At 43.4% G+C, this 22,760-nt stretch overlaps 1 protein-coding gene across 10 annotated transcripts in view; it reads left to right on the plus strand.

Moving 5' to 3' along the window:
- Positions 1-551: 551 nt before the first annotated feature.
- WIZ (WIZ zinc finger) overlaps positions 552-22,760 on the plus strand; it is a 54,997-nt gene continuing 32,788 nt past the window's right edge. For 7 of the 10 annotated variants that reach the window (XM_081894924.1, XM_081894930.1, XM_081894931.1 and 4 more), the window contains exons 1-2: positions 1,478-1,525; positions 10,224-10,684. In XM_081894924.1, the coding sequence (XP_081751050.1) occupies positions 10,306-10,684 (379 nt within the window). In that variant the 5' untranslated portion in view covers positions 1,478-1,525; positions 10,224-10,305. Of the gene's footprint in view, positions 675-1,165; positions 1,369-1,477; positions 1,526-1,798; positions 1,823-10,223; positions 10,685-22,760 lie in introns of those variants that run through there. The other 3 variants (XM_081894926.1, XM_081894927.1, XM_081894928.1) reach the window with 3 other exon arrangements.

Here is a 22,760-nt window from a genome sequence, read left to right on the forward strand (position 1 = left end):
GCATCCTGATTTCACAGTGCCTGTGTGAAGCCCACAGGCATGCATACTTGGCAGTCAACTCTGATGATCTTTTATTTTTATTCAATTATTTCTGGATTAAGTGAAAGCAGAGTGAAACAAAAAAAAAATCCAAAATTAAGAGGGCGGCGTTAATGCACAGCTTCAAAGAATGCACGTCTAGTTTCTCTGGTCGTGGAGAGTAAATACGTTTTCATTATCAGTATTGTTGATTGGCGTTTACAAGGGTGGCGTGAGCTGTCCCGCCTTCACTTCGGAACACGGGCGTTCGCCTGCGTGGCGAAACATCCACTCGCCCTGGGTGCTTGGACGCCTGATGCGGCCGGGTCGCTCGCTTTTAGGTTTGCCACCCAGCTAAACCCCACTCATATCAAAGGCTGAAGAACTTGTATGTATGGGTTCTTCTGGCCCTTTCGCTTTGATTTCGGGACGCTGAGGCGGTTAGCAATAGGGCTCTCCGATAGGGGGCGCGCCTCCTTCCCGCCATGCGTGCTGGACCAAGTCAGAAATAAGTGTATTCGAGGCTAGCGCTTCTGGACGTCGTGTGACAGGAGCCGCTGGCCGGTGAAACAAGAAAGGAGCCATGCAGGTTTCCCTCCTTCCTTCCTTCCCTCCCAGGGCGACTGCCCGGCCGGTCTCCTCAGGCGTAACTCCAGGCAAGAAGTGCCAATACACCTGCCCACTGCCCTCTCTCCCTCCTCCCCAATGGCCACGGGCTTTTGGACATAACATGGCCCGTGCCTGGTTTTCTTTTCCGGATACAGGTGGCCACCAAGAGAGAAGCCACGTTGCCACAGCTCGGAGGGTATTAGCTTTGACCCTGGGCAAGTTGAGTCACCACAGTGCCCCGGCCAGTTAGCTAGTTCAGACACCCCACCCCAGCCTGCCCCGCGCGCGCAGTATAGTTGCCTGAGGCCCTGACCTCGGCAGCCCCATGACGTCATCCCAGAGCGAGAGGTGTGGGGGGGGGGGAAAGAGTTCGTTTTGCCTCTCCCAACATGGCGCCGCTGCCGTCGCGTTGCTAGAGACGCTCTGCGGTCGCGACTCAGAAGGAGGAGAGGGGAGGGGGGCGCGGCGGGAGCGGCGCAGGCAGCTGGGCTGGCCGGGTAGAGAAAGGGAGGGAGTTGGTGGGACGGAGCGGGGAGTGGTGGCGCGGGGGGAGAAGCTGAGAGAGAGGAGGAGGATTTAAAGGAGCCATGTCCCCGGCGCGGCGGCCTCGGCTGCTGCTGCTGAAGAGGCCGGAGCCGGGTGGAGGGCAGAAGAGGAGGGTGCAGCGGGGCTGCCGAGGGGGGACGAGAAAGCCCTGAGCACCCAGCGCGGGGCGGCGGCGGCAGCACTGGGCGCATGATGGTGAGTGCGCCCCGGCGAGGCTGGGAAAGGAGGACCTGACCGGAGGGGATGGAGCCAGGAGGGGACGAGGAGGCGGTGCCTAGGAGGAGGGCAAGTGACAGGGAAGGAGGGAGGAGGAGGGAAGGAGCGCCCGTGAATGAGCCTTGCTGTCAGGGAGGTAAGTGACAGGTAGGCCACGAGCCGGGCGGGAGCTCCGGCTGCTCTTCCCCCCTGGAGCGGAGCGGAGTGGGGAGGTCAAGTGGTGGGGAGTCCGAATGGGGCAGGTGGAAGGTGGCAGGTGCCCGCTCTCGAGGAGGCTTGGGCGGCGAGGCACACCCGAGAGGGTTGCAGGTGACTGGGGGGAGGCGCCCGGGAAGGCGGACAGGTGCCGGGGAAGGTGTCCGTCGAAGGACTTCCGAGCGGCAGGCGGGTCACAGGTGTGCGTGGAATGATGGGCATCCGGACCTGGCATCAGGTGATGAGACTGAGCGGGATGCTCATGAAGGGACACACACCCTCTGCGTGGGCGAGTGGGGTGGTGGTGCTTAGGGTGGGGGCATGAATGACTTCCGAGGTTCTTCAGCAAGCCGGTAAGTCAGTGTTTCCTCTGGGAGGGAGAGCAAATGCGCCTCGAGGTGGGTGGGACAAGAGAGGACACCTGCCTTTTGCTTGACCCAAAGATCCAAGAGTTTGGGGGCTTCATTGTAAAGAAGCCACTGTCTTCTCCTTGGCACAGTTCCTGTGTGTTGTCATGCGCTGTTACATGAAGTTATAGTTGTGAGAAATGGATGAGGTTGAACTAGTGCAATACACGGAACTGCTGCACCCATTAGGATGAGGACTCACAGACATAGGTCTACTTTGTGTCAGATTTCTGCCTCTTTCCCCCCTCTTTAAGTTGCTGTACTTGATTACCTGAGAGAGTGAGCCCCATTGCACTCTGTGGGACTTGCAACACAATCCTATACAGTACATGTCTACTAAGAAGTAAGTTTCCTATCCATTGATAGTGGCAATTTATTTGGTGCGTGCTCTCACTTGGGCAATTTGCCAAAGGTTTGCTGCTGCAGCAAATCAAAGAATCGGTTAGGACAGTGCTTAAGACTATTATCCTAAACCTACTTACTTGGTAGAAAGACCAATAGAAATTATTTTGACTGTGCTGAGTAAGCATTGTTTCTATCAGGTTGTGAAATATGAAGCCTTGGACAATATTGGTGCACTTTAAAAGGTTTTGAAGTTAATATGGGGTGAGGCATTTTCTGCTTAAATTATTATATTGTGTTTATCTTTACCATACCCAGATGTCTTCCTGTGTTAAGTGGTTATGTCATTTGCAGACCTTAGTTTACGTATTTTCAGCTGGCACTGTCCATTGGAAAGGAAATAGTGGGATGCTGAAGGTGAAATAGAACAGGTAGTGCCAGAACTGTTGAGAGTACTTGGATGCATCTTAACCTGTGTACAGTGAGAGTGAAAGGCATACTTAGTGACGGAGATAGAAGAACTGCAAAATGAATATTTTTGAGGGAGGTAGTATGTATTGTTGATTTTTGGCACCATTGGTGTTGGGATGTAGAGTGAGACCAAATGTATACCTCCCTTAATTATATGCAGGAAGCAGTAATATGAGACTTAATAATCTGCAGCAAAGGATTGCATTACTGAACATGGCCTGAAGAAAGGTTCGGTGCTGTCTGTTGGAATTTGGAAAAGTTATAACATTCAGGATGAACTATTTGAGCCTTAAAATATATAGTCCACCACATTACATGAGTTTGCCTATGTAGTTTTGGATGAGTTTCAGGGGTATGGCCATGTTAATTTGTGGCAGCAAAATCTATGAATAATCTTGTGGCAATTTAAAAGACTAACATCTATTAAAGCATAAGTTTTTGTAGACTAGTCCACTTCATCTGACCAGTCTCTGATGAATATTCATTGCCATTGATTAGTTCAATTAACCAATTAATACTTGTAGCTGTGATAGCTCAAGTCGGTAGAACATGAAACTCTTCATCTCAGTGTCAGAGGTTTGAGTCCCACATTGGGCAAAAGATTCCTGCATTGCAGGGGGTTGGACTAGATGATCCTCATGATCCCTTCCAATTCTACAATTCTGTGATTCTATGATACCCATATGATGCTCAGCTAAAAGACACAGTGACCTGGTTTACATGTCACACTAAGCCAAACCATGACTTAATGTGATCATGTAGGTGTGTGGGCTTCCAGAGAAGATAATGTGACTTGCTCTTCCAGGCTTCCTGCTGCTATGTTGAGCTAAGCCATGGTTTAGCTTAGTGTGATGTGCAAGTCAGGCCAGTGTATGAGGACTGCTGTAATCCTAAAGGAATGAAAACTCTTAAAAAGAACTAAAACAGGCATTTACAGGGCATCCTATATGTAAAGGTTTGTCAGTGGTACCTTTTTAATTACCCCCAACAGACTGATAGTGAAGAGTGACTGCAGGCATGTAACTGTTTGCCTTTCTAGAAGTTACAGATTTAGGTCAAATAAGAGATGAAAAGTCCAGCTAGGGCTTAGAGTTTACTAAAGCTATCAGATTCCTTTGCTCTGCTCCTAGCTTTCATGTTTCTTATAGAGACGCAGGCAGGAAAACAAGTAAGCTGTTGGGAGTCTTTTAGGAATAATGTGAGATGAGGTGAGTGGTAACTGGAGAGAAGTCTCTCTTGGTTGGGGAAGGCCCTCCACTAATGGAGTTCTCTGCCAAAGAGGTTTGTCTAGTATGTACAGTATATTGTTATTTCTGTTGGACAGTTTTGACACTAATTGTTTTTAGTATATGGTTATTTGTATTGTTATAAACTTACTTGTGGGGGGAATAAACTGAAAAGCAGTACTGTATAGAAATATTAAAAGATAAATAAATTGGTGGGGACAGGTAGAAACAGAGTTTACTATTTGATTGCACACCCTGGAGAGTTGCTCTTTGTCTCTCATGGGTGGCAGATTGCTTGACTGGTGATGGAAAACGGGGCTTCTTTTGCCTGCTAGTATTCCCTAGGCCTCTAACAGTTGCTTATTGGTTCCTCCATGATGTGTTACTGCAGAAATGTGTGTAATGGGAAGACCTGCTAAGTAATAGTTAGAGACTCATATGTATGCATGCATTTGGCACTGAAGCTGTGGAATTAACTTCTTTTAAAAGGCTTGTTTTTATTAAATTTAGAACTCAGTCTGCTTGTATGTTCAGGCAGTTGTTGATTAGCTATGCCTTGTGCATTTGAAGGCTTGTGATTGCAGCTGAAAGACTGAATGCATGGTTTTTTCATTGTGACCAAGTTATTAAAACGCTTCATAACATTTTACTGTAATGGTAGCTCTGTTAATTGGTTTATGATGAAGATGGAAACCACAGGAGGGGAGGATGCTTTTGTGCTTGAATCCTGCTTGTGAGTTTCCCAAGGGCATCTAGCTGGCCACTGTGAGAATAGGATGCTGGACTAAGTGGGCCCATTGGCCTTATTCAACAGACTCTCCTAACGTTTTGAAGATGAATTTCTGAGCTGAAATGCAGCAAGGTATAGAACAATATAGGCAGGTTATTTAGCCTCTTCAGAAAAATAATATATGTGGAAGGGTTTCTGTGAACATGGCCCTATGTATGGTGCCAGAGAAAGAGAGCCCAAAGAGCACTTCTTTGTGTAAATTATCATACTTTCGGAAGCGAGAGACCACAACTCCTGAAAAGATTCTTTGAAAATTCTTCTTGGATCTGTTAATAGTCTGTCTCTGCTCACCTTGCCTAAGCCACAATGGGAAAATTCAGATTGTAACTTCTCTGGGGTTGAGGCATATCTCTCCAGAGAAATGTCTGTAAAGAAACGTGTACATGGATAGTGTTACTTAAACAATTTTCTCAAATTCTTCATCAGATTGATTTTTCTCTTTGAAGTTGCATTGCTTCTATATACTGTGCCAACAAAGTATCTTATCACTAAATTAAACTGTCTAGAGGTCACTTGTGACAGAAAGTGGTACATAAAGGCATTCAACAAGACATGACAACTGTGGTCTGCTAACCAGGAAGTTTTACATACAAACACACACACACACACACACACACACACACACACACAAAGTTTGGGCTCTAGAAACAGAAATATCATTCCTAGGCTGCAATCTTGTGCACTCTAACCTGAGGAAAAATATAATGGGTCTTACTTCAGAGTAAACTTACATGCTATTGCAGTTTTGTTTCATTTAAATGGTTTTGATAATTGTACCTGCTTCAGCACGTTTTGGTGGATCCAGACTATAATAATCTTAAAATTGTGAACTTGTATTGCTGTGTGAAACCTTTCTGTGGAACTAATCCCATTCTTTTTCATTTTGTGTGTCTGTGTTTTTTCTACAGTATCTGTGGCAAATGATGAAGTTTCTGTATTATATTTCTGAACTTAACCCTATAAAAGGCTGCTATGGCAATTTTGAGTGCCTGAACTGTGCTTTTAATAACTGTCACTTTAGAAAAATTAATTACTCAGTAACTGCCAAAATAATTTCCTCCTTGAGTAATTTGCTCTGCTTCCTCCTGGCAAAGGTGCACAACAGAAGGAATTCTGGCACTGCATCAGTCTACCTTGGCCAGTATTTTCTGTGCAATGATAGTTGTCAGAGGTAGCTTGTTGGTGGCGTGGCCTGTTTAGTTCTTCAGCCTCAAAACCAGAAGAAGAACCTAATAGGGCAGGCAGTTTGAGAACCAAATTGCCTCTCATGATGATGCCAGGCAAAGTATTTATGTATATAGACCTAATGTTATTGCTGCTCTTCTTCTGTAGCATCTTTGTGAACTAATATTGGGTTTACAAGGTCACTCCTGGCACATGCCACTGTGTGACAGATTGGGAAGACATGTTTCAGGGTGATTATTGTGGCTCGCCTGGTGAATGTGTCATCCAGGAACAGCCTGTATGGAAGAAAGGTGCAACAAGTTTGTCACCTTGAGGAAAAAGACTTGCTAAGCTGTTGTCTCCTGTATTTTATCTTGCACCTCTCATGCACCAGCCACATGTGTTTACTTAGATTGCCATAGCCTCACTTATCACCACTTTTGGGCATCTATCTCCTCCTAGTGGTAACTACATTTGTTGCTCTGTTGCTTGCACTGGTTTGTGCACACTCTTCAGTGCTCACTGCTATAAGTTACAGCACTTCTTGAGGTTCCAAATGGACATTCTGCATCTTGGCTCTAGATTCTAGCTGGTACAGTATAAAGAGAACAAATCTGAGCTTGATAGAAGTAGCCAATAAGATAATAACATGATGCCTGTGGACCAGGCAACATGTAAGGGCCTCTTATGTCTGCTCTGCTAAAATATTCTTAAATGAAGGTAGATCTCTGACTGATGAATTCGTTTTGTTTTGTAATTAGTTAGTTCTTTCTGATTTGGAGTTTAAGCTTTTGAGGCATACTGTGGTCACTTCTTTTCCATTGCTAACTTTCTGGCTTGAATTTTAACCTAAAGTTCTTTCGCAGTTTCATTAAGTGTATTTTTTTTGGGGGGGGGGCTCTCTAAGTATTGGGAAGCCTGAGGAAAAAAAAGTCTGTATAGAATTCTTAACTGCCACTGTATGCACATGTATGTGAAAACAAACGTCTACTTAGAAGTACAAATCCCATTTCAAAGGAGCTTGCTCCTAGATAAGTGAGTATAGGCTTTCAGCCTGAGGCCCATTTACCTGTAAGTAAGCCACAACGGGGTGAGCTCCCGTTGTTTGGTCCCAGCTCCTGCCAAACTAGCAGTTCGAAAGCACGCAGTGCAAGTAGATAAATAGGTACCTCTCCGGCTGGAAGGTAAACGGTGTTTCCGTGTGCTGTTCTGGTTTGCCAGAAGCAGCTTAGTCATGCTGGCCACATGACCCGGAAGCAGTACGCCAGCTCCCTCGGCCAATAAAGCGAGATGTGCGCTGCAACCCCAGAGTTGTCTGCGACTGGACCTAACGGTCAGGGGTCCCTTTACCTTTAGCTTTAAGTTTCAGTGAACCCAATGGCTTGAATATGGAGGAGTTCCCTTCTGCTGGTAGGATCATCCTGTGATTAGGGTTCTGCTCATGAGACTCTCTTGCAGGTGGACGAGAGGTAACCTTTGCTGATTTCCCTCTGAACCCTCCACTGAAGGGTTGGGGAACCACCTGAAGGAAATGGAGAGGGGCTGCTGGGGGAATGGGAAAGATACAGACAGACCGACAGACACACTTCCTACTGCCAGCAGAATCCATCCTAGATCAAAAGCCTTCTGTGCATGGAAGGGACACCTAGGGATTTGAGCTGATTGGTCCCATATAAACAGGAAATGGATTGTGCTGTTAACAGTAGATTCCCAAATATTCCCAAATTCATTAACATTGTCTTGTTTGTTACATGTCCTTTACATGAGGATTGTGTGTATGTGGTAGTATATTTCATATTAATTGCTGAGGAAAGTTGTTAGGTAATCCGGAGTGCAGAATAATGATTTTGAAATTAAAGTTTTATAGAGAGCAAGTTGTATGTTCATGGCATGTGTTCTCCCCAGTCAGTTTTAATGTAGAATGACATTGGAACTGATAAATTTGGACAAAAATAATTTGTGTCTCACTGGTAGCTAGTTTAACTGGTCAGGGTGTGGGGCAGTTGAAGCGATAATAGGACTCGTAAGAGGGGCCCAGTGACACGAGCATGTAGTGGATGTGCGTGAGAGATAATATATACACAGCCAGTTCTAGAATAAAGGTGGTTTCTGTGCCAAGAATTAACTGGGATCTCTGAAACAAATAGGGGTTCTTGTTAATAAATATATAAATATATTTAAACTAATAGGACATGTCTAAAATGCATTAATGAGTTCTGTATTTCTTGCTGTGTATGAAATTGGTTTCAGCATATTATTTTGTTCAATGTGACAGTGCCAGTTTGAAGGAATTGCCTGAACCCATAATGAACTCCATTATGTCTTGCTTTAAAATTTGTTTTATGAGGGTTTAGCTCAGTTCTGTAGGCCTGAAACTAGAATGAGCAGTATTGATAAGAAATGGTGTAGCAGCTAGCTGGAAAACAGAAGATTTCACATAATTCGATAACAAACAGTGTAAATCCTGTGTGTAGGCATAGTCATTATGAGTATACGGAGGAAGGTAAAAGAAAATTCCCAAGAGCACATCCCTTGAATTATGATATCCCAAAGGTGGGTTGCATCAATATGCTGTGAATGCTGTTTAGGGAAGCTTTTAATGTTTGATGAATTGCTGTATTTTAATATTTTGTTGGAAGCCACCCAGAGTAGCTGGGGAAGCCCAGCCAGATGGGCGGGATATAAATAACAAATTATTATTATTATTATTATTATTATTATTATTATTATTATTATTATTATTTTATATTTCTGTTGATGCTGATTTGAGTTGGCTTCATTGTTGCAGACCAGCCCACAATTCAGCAGATTCCTTTCTTTCCCATCATCCCATGATGGTAATGTCTTTTGCTTTTTATGTGGAAAGCTTTGCCCTTGCATCTCATTACAACTCTTGAACTGTGGATCCTATCAGGTGTCGTGTAAGGCAGTGTTCTCGAAAGTGAGGTCCCCAGATGCTGCTGGACTACAACTCCTGTCAGGGTTGGTGGGAGTTGTAGTCCAACAGCCAAGATAAAAGAAAACTGTTGTAAGGGAAGTAGGTATCCCTATGGACCCTGTGAACATAAGTGTCATACAGTTACCCTTCCTTGTTTTCACTTGCACTCAATGCAACCATTCTCCTCTGAGGAGATGACGTGATTTGTGAGCATAGATTGCAGAGGTACAATTTAATGCTTGTGCTGCAGCACTATTAGTGCCTCAAGTTCCCATTCAGAAACATCTTGGCAATGGCTAAAATGTGGTTAAGACACATTTTTCATTAAGGATGTGGAGAAGTCAATAGAGCTCATCCCACTGTTATTTTATAGTGAAGGTATGGACCTACTCTTAAATCCCAAACTAGATAATTCATTGTGGACAATCTTCCTGGCAAGTTCCAGAGGAATAGTCATGCTAGTCAGTTGTAAAAAACAGCCTATGACTCTTTGATTATGATAATAAGAACATTTAGAGATCAGCTGGATCAAGCCAAAGGACCACCTAGTCCAGCACTCTGGCCAAACACAGGGGCCTATTCTGGGAAGTTTAGACTCGGGATCTGAGTGCAGTAACACACTCCCCACCGTTGGTTCACAACAACTGACATTCAAAGCATACTGCCTCTTGGCAGTGGAGGTAGAGCATGGCAATTATGGCTAATAGCCACTGTTGCCAAATAAAGAGAAAGCCCAAAGCATGATATAATACCACTTAGAATTGGTGTGAGAAACCTGTAGGCTTCCACATGATGTTCAGGCGCCATCACGGCTAGTGGCCAGAAATGAGGAGACCTGTAGACAAACCACATTTAGAGGCCCACAGGTTTGCAATCCCTCACAAAGGTTATAGTGGCTTCAAGGCTGCTGAGTCAGGGACTGAGCTGGCACCGCAGGACTGATTCAGACTTGTTACTGGGTCATGGCCAGACCTGCCAGCCTTCCTGTCCAGTCTGGGCCTGCTACAACCTACTACTACCTGTTTCACATGGCCACCCTCTGTCCTACAGTGAAGTTGAGGTTAATATGTTTTTCATTTTTCATATTTTTCATTTTCTTGTAGCATGCTAGTCTGTTGAAATAGGAATTGCTGTGCTCCACACTAGAAATGTGAGCTGTTCCTAGGCCTTAGCTACATTTTTTTAAGCATTTGTTATATAAATTCAGAAGCTGTTGAGTGTACTGCATCTTAACCAAAATGTCTGAAAAGGGCTTGTGTGAAATTTAGTCTTTTGAACATTTTGTCACTTTTTTATTATAGGTTGTCTGGCAGTAATTGATGCAAATCCACCCAAAGCCTTGATGTTTGGTTTGTCAAATTGACACGGTGAAATCCACAAGGAATGGAGAAAGCTATTCCCACTACTTTATCAGAACAGCAGAAAGAGCACAAGGATGATGGAGAAAATACTGCGCCAATGTCCCTGGTGTCAAAAAAAGATGATTTTGCTGCCCTTGAGCGCCCTCAAGGTGAAGAAAGAATAACTGCCTTTATTAAAGATGCAAAAACATCTCTGGAAAATGTGGCTTTGGTGGGGGCGTCAAAGGAAGGGGGGATTGTTCTCAAGAAAACTGTCCCTGGTTCTTCAGAGAAACTAGAAGCAACGAGCAGAGAGGGGAAACTGACAGATGAGATGTGTAACCGTGAAGAGGAGCCCAGCTTTTTGACACCATTTACTCATCAACAGCCAGGTGCTGCTTTGGAAGCTTGTAAAGTGACTGGTAAGTCCAGTGCATTGTAATGACAGGCACCTTCTTAAAAAAAAACCAAAGCAAAACAACTTTTATAGGTTTGTTTCTTTCAAAGTAGATAAAAGGTAGAGGCCAGACAGGTCTCTGAGATGAAAGTGAAGAAATATCAGCCTAGAGAATCGTCTGAAGCCACTGCGAGATGGTTTTGTTGCTGTGACTAATTGCATCCAAGTAGAAGACTGTGCACTTCCTTCAGTGCAATGTGTGAAGTGGCCTGCAATGTGTTTGCTTGTGGCATATAGGAAGAGGATCAAAATGGATCTCGAGAGTTCAGCAGCCTAGTTGTAGCTTGTGAGTTCAGCACCACAGACAGGGGTCTGAATTTAAGTGGTGCATGGTAGAAAGCTCTAGCCCAATAACTGTTTTATGCAGACTAATACTCTGAATATTTATATCATAGATTTGTCAAAGCTGTGACGCTAATAGTATCCTTTGACTTCATATGCCAACTGTGCAAGTAAAAATGGCTGTTTTGCTGTTTAGCCGTTTGGGCATGCATGTTTTAACTGATAGTCCTCTTTATGCCTATTTAAGGTAATAGCCTGTAGCACTGTGCAGTGGTACATTCCAAGGAAAACTGTGAAAGTGAAATGTTTAAAAGAAGTACATACAACAGAAATTGTCCTTATCCCGTGTATGTAATTGAGACTATGAGAAGGCTGCAATAGGTGCAATGCTTCCTGTTCCTCCTGAGCTTTGCCACTTTCCCCTCTGCTACAAATGGCTGATTTGCCATTTTCCTCTGCTGCCGTTTGTGTTGTTCTTTGTCTATGAGACACGTGCACAACATAGGAATATGCTGAGGTGACATTGGACACTTCTGTAGTTCCACAGGAATGCAGGAGAATCTGCTCTCATTCCGACTGCAGAGTTCATTTTCTAAAAGAACTTAGACATTGGAAGCACTTACATACGAAGAACAAACATACGGTACAGTAAGTAAACGTGACTCTGTAAACACAGCATTTCCCCCCAGAGAGTGCCATGAATTGCTGTTGTGACCACAGTGCGGAATGTGTCAAAGGCATTCACTGAATGTTGTTACTGATGAGCAGCATAACGCCTTGACATCCACTGCGCCTGCTGTTTTGTGAATCATTGAGTTCTTTGGAGGCTGGGTACCCATCTGTATGTTTGAAGTGCTTAAAAGAAAATCAAAACTCTGCTCAAATGTTCCTTGTATTGTGTGCCAAGGAAAGCTGAATCCTACAACTTGTATGAAATTCACACATTTGGTGGTGTTGGCTTATTCTTGGTTACCTATCTTGTTTTGTTTCTGTTAGTCATGAAGGAGGACAGAGAAATATGTATAGCATGAAACAACAGCCTTACTTCAGCACTGTATCTATTTTATTTTTTTTGCCTGTGCTGTGGTTTGCTCTTGGGGTGGATTTTTTTTTGGGGGGGGGCGCAGTCAGTCCTGTGGGTTAGGAGTGGGTCACCCCTGCACAAGACATTGGATTCTTATCTCATTATACATGACAAAGCCACTTTTCACCTTCTCACCCCTTGCTTTTTCCTGTAAGACCTATTGCAGTCGTTAAGAGTCGTCAACAGGCTCATCACAGCTATCTGCCAATCACCCATTCCCACCACCCTTCTGAGTAATACCCCTCCCCACCTTCTCACTATATAGAAGGGTCTGGAAACTTCTGTTTCAGTGTATCTGAAGAAGTGTGCATGCACACGAAAGCTCATACCAAGAACTAACTTAGTTGGTCTTTAAGGTGCTACTGGAAGGAATTTTTTTTGTTTTGACTATGGCAGACCAACACGGCTACCTATCTGTAACAAGCAATCAATTTAGCTAGGAATTTTCCAGATAAAATAACTCACATGTCCTCCCTTGGGCTGTATGCATCATGTAAACATTTAGAAAAACACATCACAAGCCTGGCTGTTGCGTTGGGGACAGGAAATGTAGTGATTTAAAAAATCCTAATCCTACACTTTTCTGGACGGTTACATTCAACAGGACTGAGCAGTCACTCATCCCCCTCCTCATTTAAGCTTGTTTCTTGCTGAAGCTCTCATTTAACTAAGACAGGCATACTCTAACTTTGACACAACTAACTATTATCTGGTCACTGGAGTGAGCCTCTGCCCCTGCCCCACCATAGCACAGACCTCACTCTCTTCTCAGTCTCCACCTCAACCAGTCCTGCCTCTGCGATTTCCACTTCTGCCAGAAAACTTGCAAAATTGCTAACCTGGATCTGGCTCCACTTGCAAGATCGGGTGGGAGATGAAGAAGGCCAGTGGGGAAAAGAGGTGTCCACATCTGAACAGCATTCACCACTCATCTCCCAAGTAAAAGTGTTGCTGCCTGGGCCAGTGCTCTAACCACTGCCACATCTTCCTGCCTCTGCCCCATGCTTACAAACATGGAACAACAGCTAATCAAGGGACAAAGTGGCATCACACACCACTTGCAAGGAAGGAAAGAGAGCGCTCCATAGTTGCCTAGGCAGTGCATTACAAATCCCAAATGGCCTCGTGAAAACTACATCTCAGAAAGGAATCTTGCACATGCATTAGTTACTGTATAAGAAAAATTAGGACTTTGAGAAGAGGAACATCGTAATTTCAAAATGACTTTCATAATTATCAACCAGTTTCCAGCTTAGGTTCCCGTCTGTTTTGAACTCTGGTTTGCAAAAAATGAAAATCTGGCCTCTTTAAGAAGCATACAGATAGTTGGTATCTGATGCCAAGTCTACGTGGGTATTTTTTTTTAAGGGGGCGGGCAGTATTGTGATGCTGCAGCAGCACAGAAAGATAGGGTTTTTACATTGAACACACAAGCTAGCATATTGCATATTCATGTTGTCATTTCTATCCTTTCATGCAAGTTTCTAGCCCTTAAGACTGCAAAGATAGGTTCAAAAATGTGTGTGAGCAAAATCTGAAATCTCTGGAGCCAGAGAGAGATTAAACAGCACTTCCTGTGGACACAGAATGACTCTGCTATATATAGCTTCATGTCTCTCACCAGATATACCAGTGTCAGAATAAAACTCAAAGCAAGAAAATAAATACAAATTTGTTCAGTTTGCATAGGCTGGGATCCAAAGAACTACTTTAGGGATGTGCCCAGTGGCATTTTTGTTTCCCCATCTCTTCTTTGAATAGCAGGCATCCATGCCATACCACAAACTCTGGCAATTAAGCAGTATATAAATACATATATTTTTTAAAAAAATTATTGAAAGCCCCTTCATCTTCAGAAGGAATTTGTTATGATGTCGTTGATAACAAAATGCCAGCCCATATTTTTCCCCACCCATGTAATCCGGATTTACCCTTTCTGAATAAATCCAACATTTATTTATTTTTAAATATTGCCAATAATCAATTTGTGATATTCCATGACCCATTTACAATATTAAGCCCCTGTCTGGAAGCACCTTTATGAAGTTCCCTTATGCCAGTTTAGGCAGACTGGAGATTTCTACTGCATAGCTGTAGTCAATGAGAGTTTGTAACTAAGAGGTTGTTTTATAAAGATGGCAGACAATATTCATCCTTAGACTAGCCTTATAACTAGCTTGAAAATGTGTGGTCAGCTTCTGTTTAATTGACTCAGAAATTATAGTTGTCACTGGGGTTCTTGTCTATCCCCATATCCTTTAAAATGAAATCTCATCCTATCTATTGTGGTTGATGCCATATGCATTTATTGGCAAGCCACTTTGTGAAGGCATTTTGCCTTGAAAAAGCAGGATGCAAATACCAAAATAAAATGATTTCCCCCTTCCTGGTGTAGCACCACTACCTACCATAATTTTTAGTTGTGTTTAAACCCCAAAATATTGTCAGCAATAATGGATTTGTGCTTGATTTACTTGACTTATCCTGACTGCAATATTTGTGTTCTGTTTACTGTAGGATTTGATATCCTCTGACCACCTCCACCCTAGGTTGATTGAGAGTAAAGATTTTGGCTCGGCTTTACCTTTCTATAGACTCAAATGGTCATTCAGTTGAGTGACCACCTCTGCTCCAGTTAATTTCAGACAAATACTTGGAATTACAAGATGCCGTGAGATGACTCCCTCCAAGCTCATTTTGTAAAAGCTTTGGGAGTCATTTAAAATAGTTGTTATTATGTTGGCAGACAAATGTGAACAATACTGATCCAGGGTTGGATTGCACATTTCCCCCAAATAGGAAATGCCTTGTAGAAACTGGTGGCAAATCTGCTCCTCCAAAACATTATCTCAGTGGGAGTAGGTGAAAGTAGAAGAGTCTCAGTTGCCATCTGATGGTGAGGGAGGTATTCAGGTTAGCTTGCTGAAGTGAAAAGAGTGGTCTTATAATATGTGTTCTGCTGCCTGAAAGAACTTTTTTTGCTTTTATCCTGATGTCACACTGAGTCTGCTTCAGATCTGCCAGCCTCTTAAAGACTCTGACTGTCAGCGCACAAAGGTCTCTTTCATAAACTCACAGCTCTTTCTTCTGAGCGGCTGTATCTGTAGCTTCCTTCTGTGAGGAACTTGCCATTATGTTTCTGAGTTTGTTATGCTTAAGTTTTAAATCTGACAAAGGATGTGCTCTTTGACTGTGGAGCAGCAGGAAATGGAGAGAGCTCTGGATGCCAAAAATCACCAAAACGTTCACTTGAAGTTGGTGACCAATGAATGTTGAAGCAAGCATTCTCAGGGGTCCAGAATGTGAAGCAGCTGCCCCCTAACATTTAGGCCACATCTTCAGATCCAATTTTGAAATCTTACAGGCTTTGTAAAACCAACAATGAGGGAGTTTGAGATCTGTGGGCTGAGACAGTGGATAGAAGGGATGTTACTAATTATTTGTGCATCTGGTTGTTCAGTTTGCCCACACACTTGCAATACCCCATGTCTGGCACTATTGTGGTGGTGTTGTTTTCATTGGGGTCATAGCAATGTCTCATCAGCACACCACAGAAGCTCCTGGAAATGGACTTGTGGTTTTGACGTGCCTTGATTATGAATGGTTGGGAGCTCCACCTAAAGATGATAAAGCATTTAAGCTTGCAATTGATTAGTGCAGTGTTCCAAGACCTAATGGTTTCTGTGTCAGCCAAGTTTGTGATCAGTGTGAGAAGATGAACAGTAGACCCATCAAGCTGGAATCGTAGTTCAGTAAGAATGACTGCATGATTGCAATAGCGTTGTATATTTATAATGCATGCAGCAGCACTCGTAACTGTGTTTTAACAGTTTGTGTTTAATGAGCTCCACTGAGATGTTATGGAGGGGGTGGTTCAGTCCTATGAAAGAATGGAAGGAGTTTGGGGAGTTGGAGCTTGATGACCCGGGGAGGGTCCCAGCAGGTTGGAGGAAGCAAAATTGTGCTCCCAATAAATGTCATAATACAAGGAAGAGGCCCATGATCCAAAGAGTAAGCATCTGGATCCAGAGGAGATATCAACTGGGTTGACAAGGAAGTGTTCCTCCCCTGTGGTATCTGATGCCTCTCGTCAGACTTCTCCTATTGTGGAGCTGCCTTTGGCGCCACCTCCTATCAGTGAAGAGCTTCCCCCTTCTATGGAAACGACTGAGATGCTGTGCTGGTGCCAACTCCTTTTCTGCCTCCATGGAGATACCAGCACAGACAAGCTTTGAAGGCCCAACCGACTCATAGGAATCTGAGTGCCCATTTACTTACCCTGTCCCAGGACTGCAGCTGTTTGCTGTGCTAAGAACTGTGTTCACCTTGCTGTTCAAAAGGAAGATGCAAGGGGCACATTGCTTGTTGGATCAAAGTCTTAGCTGGTGCTTAACCATGTCGCTATAATTTCCTTGCACCTGCTAAACCTTGTAACCAGTGCCTTGCCTATGTACCAATCTGATTTATGACTTTGGAAGAAACAGAGCTGGGAGTGTGATTTCTTTGACTGTCACTTGTCAGTGAGGGCCAGGATGTTTTCTATTCGTTTCATGTTTATTTCATTTCATGTTTATACCACTTTATATTTTTATGAAAAAAACCCTCAAAGCGGCTAACAACTCATTAAAACATGAAAGTATACATTCAAGGCAACATAATGAATAGAAAACTAAAATATTATCTTAAAGATTTCAAAATAAAACATTGCAAAGGAGGTCAACTACAGAATGCACATCTAACACAGCAAAGATAACAAAAAAATCAAAAGAAAACATTACTAAAAGAAGTCAAGTATAAAGTATGCATGTAAAACTGCATAGTTAGCAAGAGAATTAAATATTTTCATAAGCACAGAACATATCTACTGGGCCGTGGCTGTGGAAGCTCAGGCTCAATGACCTGGATCGGCACTCAGAGACAGCTAAGATACCATCAAAATCACTGCAAGTCATGCTCAATCTCCTCATCCCTTTTAAAAGCTTTTAGTTGCATATATCTGGCACATTTCTGATTAATACAAACATTTCTGATTTTCTGCAAGACTTATATCTTTAAAAATCCTTATGGTGATGCAACTACACTACTGGATGACCTTTTGGTAATAGCTTTTTTGCATGCATTTCATGACATTTAGAAAAATTATCTTGACCAAATTTTAGCTTTACTTATAGAAAAAAGTTAATTCAGCAGAGAGATGAAATACCAGCTTGTTCCCACCAGTATTTTTGAAGGCCAACACTTTCAGGAAACCCTAACTCAGAATGCCTTGACTTCTGACCTATAACACCAGGCAAATAGGTTTCTTCTGTAATTCCAGACATGCACGTTCCAGAGATGTTGTGACCTGTTAAATCTTCAAATCTCAAGGCTTATCCAGTTTTTTGAGGTGAATTGAAAGTGGTTTCTTACATTAGTTGTTGTATAGGATCCAGGTGTCCTCCTGGAAAGAGCGCTTCTGTGGGGAAATTACCGTATATTTTCCCGGTACTGCATTTTCTTTGTTGGGAAAATTCAGTCTTTTACTTTCTACCCCCATCAGACAACTAGTGATGTGTAAACTGCCATCGAACAAGAATTGTAGACAGCTGTTGGATTGTGACCTTGACTTTACAAATGAATGTAGCACAAGTTCATCTAATGCCTCCCCTCACTATTTTGTCTACACTTTTAGTTTCCTTTTGCTTTGTAAAAGTGCTTGCGTTGCCTTTTTGTTGAAGATTTTCTCCTGACTTTGTAGATTTTTGTTATGACTGAGTGTTCCCCACTTCTAGGGCTGAAGTACACAGCCTGCAATTTAAAAACAAATCCCAATCCTGCCCCAACCTTGGCAAGGCTTCTTACCCTGCTGTAAGCCTGTTCCTCCCTTACCCAATCTCCTCCATCCATTTTGCTTGGCCTATAAATGATGCCATTGTCTCAGCAAATGGCAAGATGTAGCTAGAGCACATTTTGAATGATTATTTGGATATGTGTCTACTTTAATTACCTTTGCAAAATAGAGTTTGGCCTGAGGATGTCCAGATATGCTCAGAGAATAAGTACTTCATGCAAATGCTAAATACTCATATTTGGTCAGAAATATAGTGCGTTTGCCATCGCTGTTACCCCCAGAAAAACCATGCAATTTGGATTTTCTTTGTGGTCTGCAGCATTTCAGGTGCTTCTGTGGTCATAAGCATTTAAAAGGTAAAGGGACCCCTGACCGTTGGGTCCAGTCACAAACAACTCTGGGGTTGCGGCGCTCATCTCGTTTTACTGGCCGAGGGAGCCGGCGTTTGTCCGCAGACAGTTTTTCCGGGTCATGTGGCCAACATGACTAAGCCGCTTCTGACGAACCAGAGCAGCACACGGAAACGCCTACTTGCACTTTGGCGTGCTTTTGAACTGCTAGGTTGGCAGGAGCAGGGACCCGAGCAACGGGAGCTCACCCCGTCGCGGGGATTCAAACTGCCGACCTTCTGATCGGCAAATCCTAGGCTCTGTGGTTTAACTCACAGCGCCACCCGCGTCCCTCCCGAGCATTTAGATCTTACTTAATCAGGGTAGTTGTCTACTCTTGCCTTCTGGCTTTTCTCTTTGCACTCTCCCTTAAGCAGGAAAGGTGTGCTGTTATAGCTGAAAACCTGAATTAACAAAAGTTGCTGACCGGATACTTGGCACCAAGCCTAGCTCATGTTTTTTACAAACACCTGTCCCCATGTTCCCATGTGGTTTGTTTTTTTTTGGGGGGAGACATGGTTGCTATTGTTGTGTTTATGATTTGTCAATACAATTCTGAGTGCCTAATCAGTATACAGTACTACTACCAACCTGAGCCTTCCCATGTTTGTGCACAGGAGAAGTACTGACACAGACTTGAAGTAGCCCAAATATACAAAAAAAATCTGAGGGGATGACGACTCCTAAACAGCCCAGTAATAAGTCAGTAGCACAGAATGTTGAAAGACAGAGAGAGAGAGAGAGAGAGAGAGAGAGAGAGAGAGAGAAATTGAGAAAAGAAGAGTGAGGAATATATTACCTATTTATTAAGCAGTCACCCTGATTTGCTCATATAAAGCTGACACAGCAGTAAATCTGGTTTTTATTGAGCATTCATTCTGATTTGTTTGTGGTGCAGTTATACAACAATGAACATTCATCCTGCATTTAACCTGACTGCTTGAGGGATTTCTCTGTCATTTGAAACCTAAGCGCCAGACTGGTTTGATAGTGCTCTCATCAGAAGCATTCTTTACGGTCGGTCATAATGGAAACCTGCAGGGTACCTACTACTCCAACAGCTTTCTGGTTCTGCAGAAGACCTCTGGACTCTTCTCTTTTTTCCAATGATCCATTTTAGGCAACTAGACAAGTCTGCACATTAGAGAGTAGCAGGGAAGTTTCTCCAAGATGAGGAACCAGAAAGAAATCAACCCTTGTACACATGACTCCACCCCCCACCCCCAGCCAAGCGAATGGAAAGTGATCTGATGTAAAGTATTCCTTTAAAACAGAAATAATGGACAGACAAGATCCTAGTAATTATCTAAATTGTACATTCACTTGGTGGATAAAAGATGTAGGCCACAAATATCTGAAAGACCATTATGCAGTCATAAACTGTGTCTGGGGGAAATCCGGATGTATGGCAACCCATGTCGCTCAACAGCTTTCCCAAACTTTGTTCAGATTTTCACTTTTTGAAATATGGCAACCCCACCCCTTCCAGCCCTACAGACCCTTTAAGATATGCAGAAGGGGCTCTCATGGGAGTTCAGTCACTCTCAGAAGGGCAGAATATATGGCCTGGGAGAGGACTTTCACTGTGGCATCCCCTAAACTGTGGCACTCCTTTCCCACAGAGGTATGTCTAGCACCTTCATTGTGTAGCTTTCACTGCACCTCTTTACCCTGGTCTTTGACATTGAAGATATTTTGTTTTGTGGGACACACCACTTTTGCTGAATTTATATTGTTCTGTTCTGTTGGAATGGGTTTTCTTGTTTTTGTAATTGTAACAAATACAGACATACCTCGGGTTAAAGACGCTTCAGGTTAAATCTTTTCAGGTTGCGTCCCGCGGCGACCCAGAAGTACCGTAAAGGGTTACTTCTGGGTTTCGCAGATGCTCAAAATGATGTCATGCGCAGAAGCAACGAATCGCGACCCGCAGACGCGGGATGCGTTCTGCTCAGGATGCGAACGGGGCTCTGGAACGGATCCTGTTTGCATCCAGAGGTACCACTGAATTGTTCTACCTCTACCCCACCTCCCACAAAACTATGGTGAAGGATGGGTAAGAAATATTAGAAAAAATTGAAAAACAAATGATACTTTCACTTGTTAGTGGATGATAATTAGGTCCAGTCGTGGCCGACTCTGGGGTTGCGGCGCTCATCTCATTTTATTGGCGAAGGGAGCCGGCGTACAGCTTCCGGGTCATGTGGCCAGCATGACTAAACCGCTTCTGGCGAATCAGAGCAGCGCATGGAAATGCCGTTTACCTTCCCACCAGAGCGGTACCTATTTATCAACTTACACTTCATGCTTTTGAACTGCAGGGTTGGCAGCAGCAGGGACTGAGCAACGGGAGCTTACCCTGTCGCGGGGATTCGAACCGCCGACCTTCTGATCGGCAAGTCCTAGGCTCTGTGGTTTAACCCACAGCACCACCCGCATCCCTAGTGGGTGATATAAGCCCTTAATTAAATGGAAGTTAGTTTGCTTCATTAGATTTTCAGTGATGTGATCTGATATTCTCCAAAGAACGCCACAGCAGTGCCACATCTAGCTGGTTTCTTTCAGCAAAAAAGTAATTGGTGCGGCTCCAGCCAAACACCAGAGTCAGAACTTTTCTTCACAAGCAACTTATTACATAATAAATGCACATTGTTGTTGTTTATTCATTGCACACAGGTCCACATCTCTTCCCTCTAGTCTGTGTTTTTCCATCATGGAATGTCATATTATCCCAGCACTTGAAACACAATATTTTGCAAAGCCTCCCTTTAGATAGAACATTAATTCCTATCATGATTGCTCTGTCGCTGTGCCAATGCTGCAGGCCTCTGTTGGGTCGTAGTATTTGTGATGTTTAGAATGACAGATACTAATTCTTCTTTCTCCATGCCTGCATTATTTTTATTTATTATGTATTTGCAAGAAGGCTTGTAAACATATTGCACAAAGGCTTTAGGAAGGGCCTTGAGGAAGTTCTTGAGTTTCATATCAAAGTTATTTTGGCATTCAAAGTACCCAGGGACCAGATCTGCAACTCAGCCATTCAGAGCTGCAGTGTGCCATTGATATGCTTATGTTTAATTTCCTCCGTTCTGTCAAATCCTGAGTTTACTTGAGGTCGGGACACTGTGAAGCACAGATACCTGTTGTAACCGGTGGCAAAATTGCAGTGACTGGTGGAATCAATAGCTATGGCTTCCAGCCAGATGGCCATAAGCCCATTCCATCTTATTGCCTAGCCAGGAGCTGTTCAGAGTACAGTGGTACCTCAGGTTACATACGCTTCAGGTTATATATGCTTCAAGTTACAGACTCCGCTAACCCAGAAATAGTGCTTCAGGTTAAGAACTTTGCTTCAGGATGAGAACAGAAATCGTGCTCCGGCGGCACAGCAGCAGGAGGAGGCCCCATGAGCTAAAGTGGTGCTTCAGGTTAAGAACAGTTTCATGTTAAGTAAGGACCTCCGGAACGAATTAAATACTTCACCTGAGGTACCACTGTACTCCAGCATCAGTTGGTTACATGGCAGCTGTGTGTATCTGGGGTTTGCAAGGACTTTTGCCCCTTGTGGTGGCATGGAAGGGGAGTCACACCTCTGCACAGTTTATCTGTGCATTGCACCCTAATTACCTCTCTAAGGTGCATTTACATTTAGATAAAGGGCTTGTGTTTACAGCAGTTTACAAGAAGTAACCAAAGGCATAAACCTATATTTTAATAATTGTAGAAATATCATACTTTCCTTGTCTTAAGCTTTGGCATATAACATCCATAGTCTTGTCCATGCCTGTATGGCTTTGTTGTATTGTATTGGATTTCGGTTTTTGGGGTTTTTTTTACCATTTAGTTGTTTACTGTTTGTAAGCCCCTTGAAGTAGTGGGTTAGAAGTTACCTTTGAATTAGGAATAGTGCAACTGCCCAACTGAAATGTAGCTGGAAGCACACTTTGGTTGGTCTTCTGGATAAATCAGAAGTGATGTTGTCAACTGCTTGCCCCTTATGTTAGAGATGGTTAAGTGGTCATATTCACTGCTGAGTGAAACATTGAGTAGCGTGACCCCCCCCCCCATCCAATGGTGGATCCTACTCAGAGTAGGCTCATTGGAATTAATGGACCTAAGTTAGTCATGGTCATTAATTTCATGGTGTCTACTCTGAATAGTACTAGCATTGGATAAAACCCAATGAGTTTATGTTTCAGGCTGAAGTTACTGTTGTGGAATCATCCTGTTAAATACAAGCAGAGATTCCCCATTAGGGAGACAGATAAATTATGTGCCTGCTCGTGCTATTTATTTCTGAGGCTCATAATTCTGAATTAAGTGTTCCTGGTCCAAATGTGCCATGCTTTGATTGGATAGAACATTACCTGCACATTTTCCTTTTTAGTAAGCCAATTGCCAATTGTCTTTATACCTTTACACCAGATCTTCTTGTGGCCTGTTTTGTTTAGTT

This window comes from Podarcis melisellensis (assembly GCF_964234715.1).
Source record: "Podarcis melisellensis genome assembly, chromosome: 2".
Classification (NCBI taxonomy): domain Eukaryota; kingdom Metazoa; phylum Chordata; class Lepidosauria; order Squamata; family Lacertidae; genus Podarcis; species Podarcis melisellensis.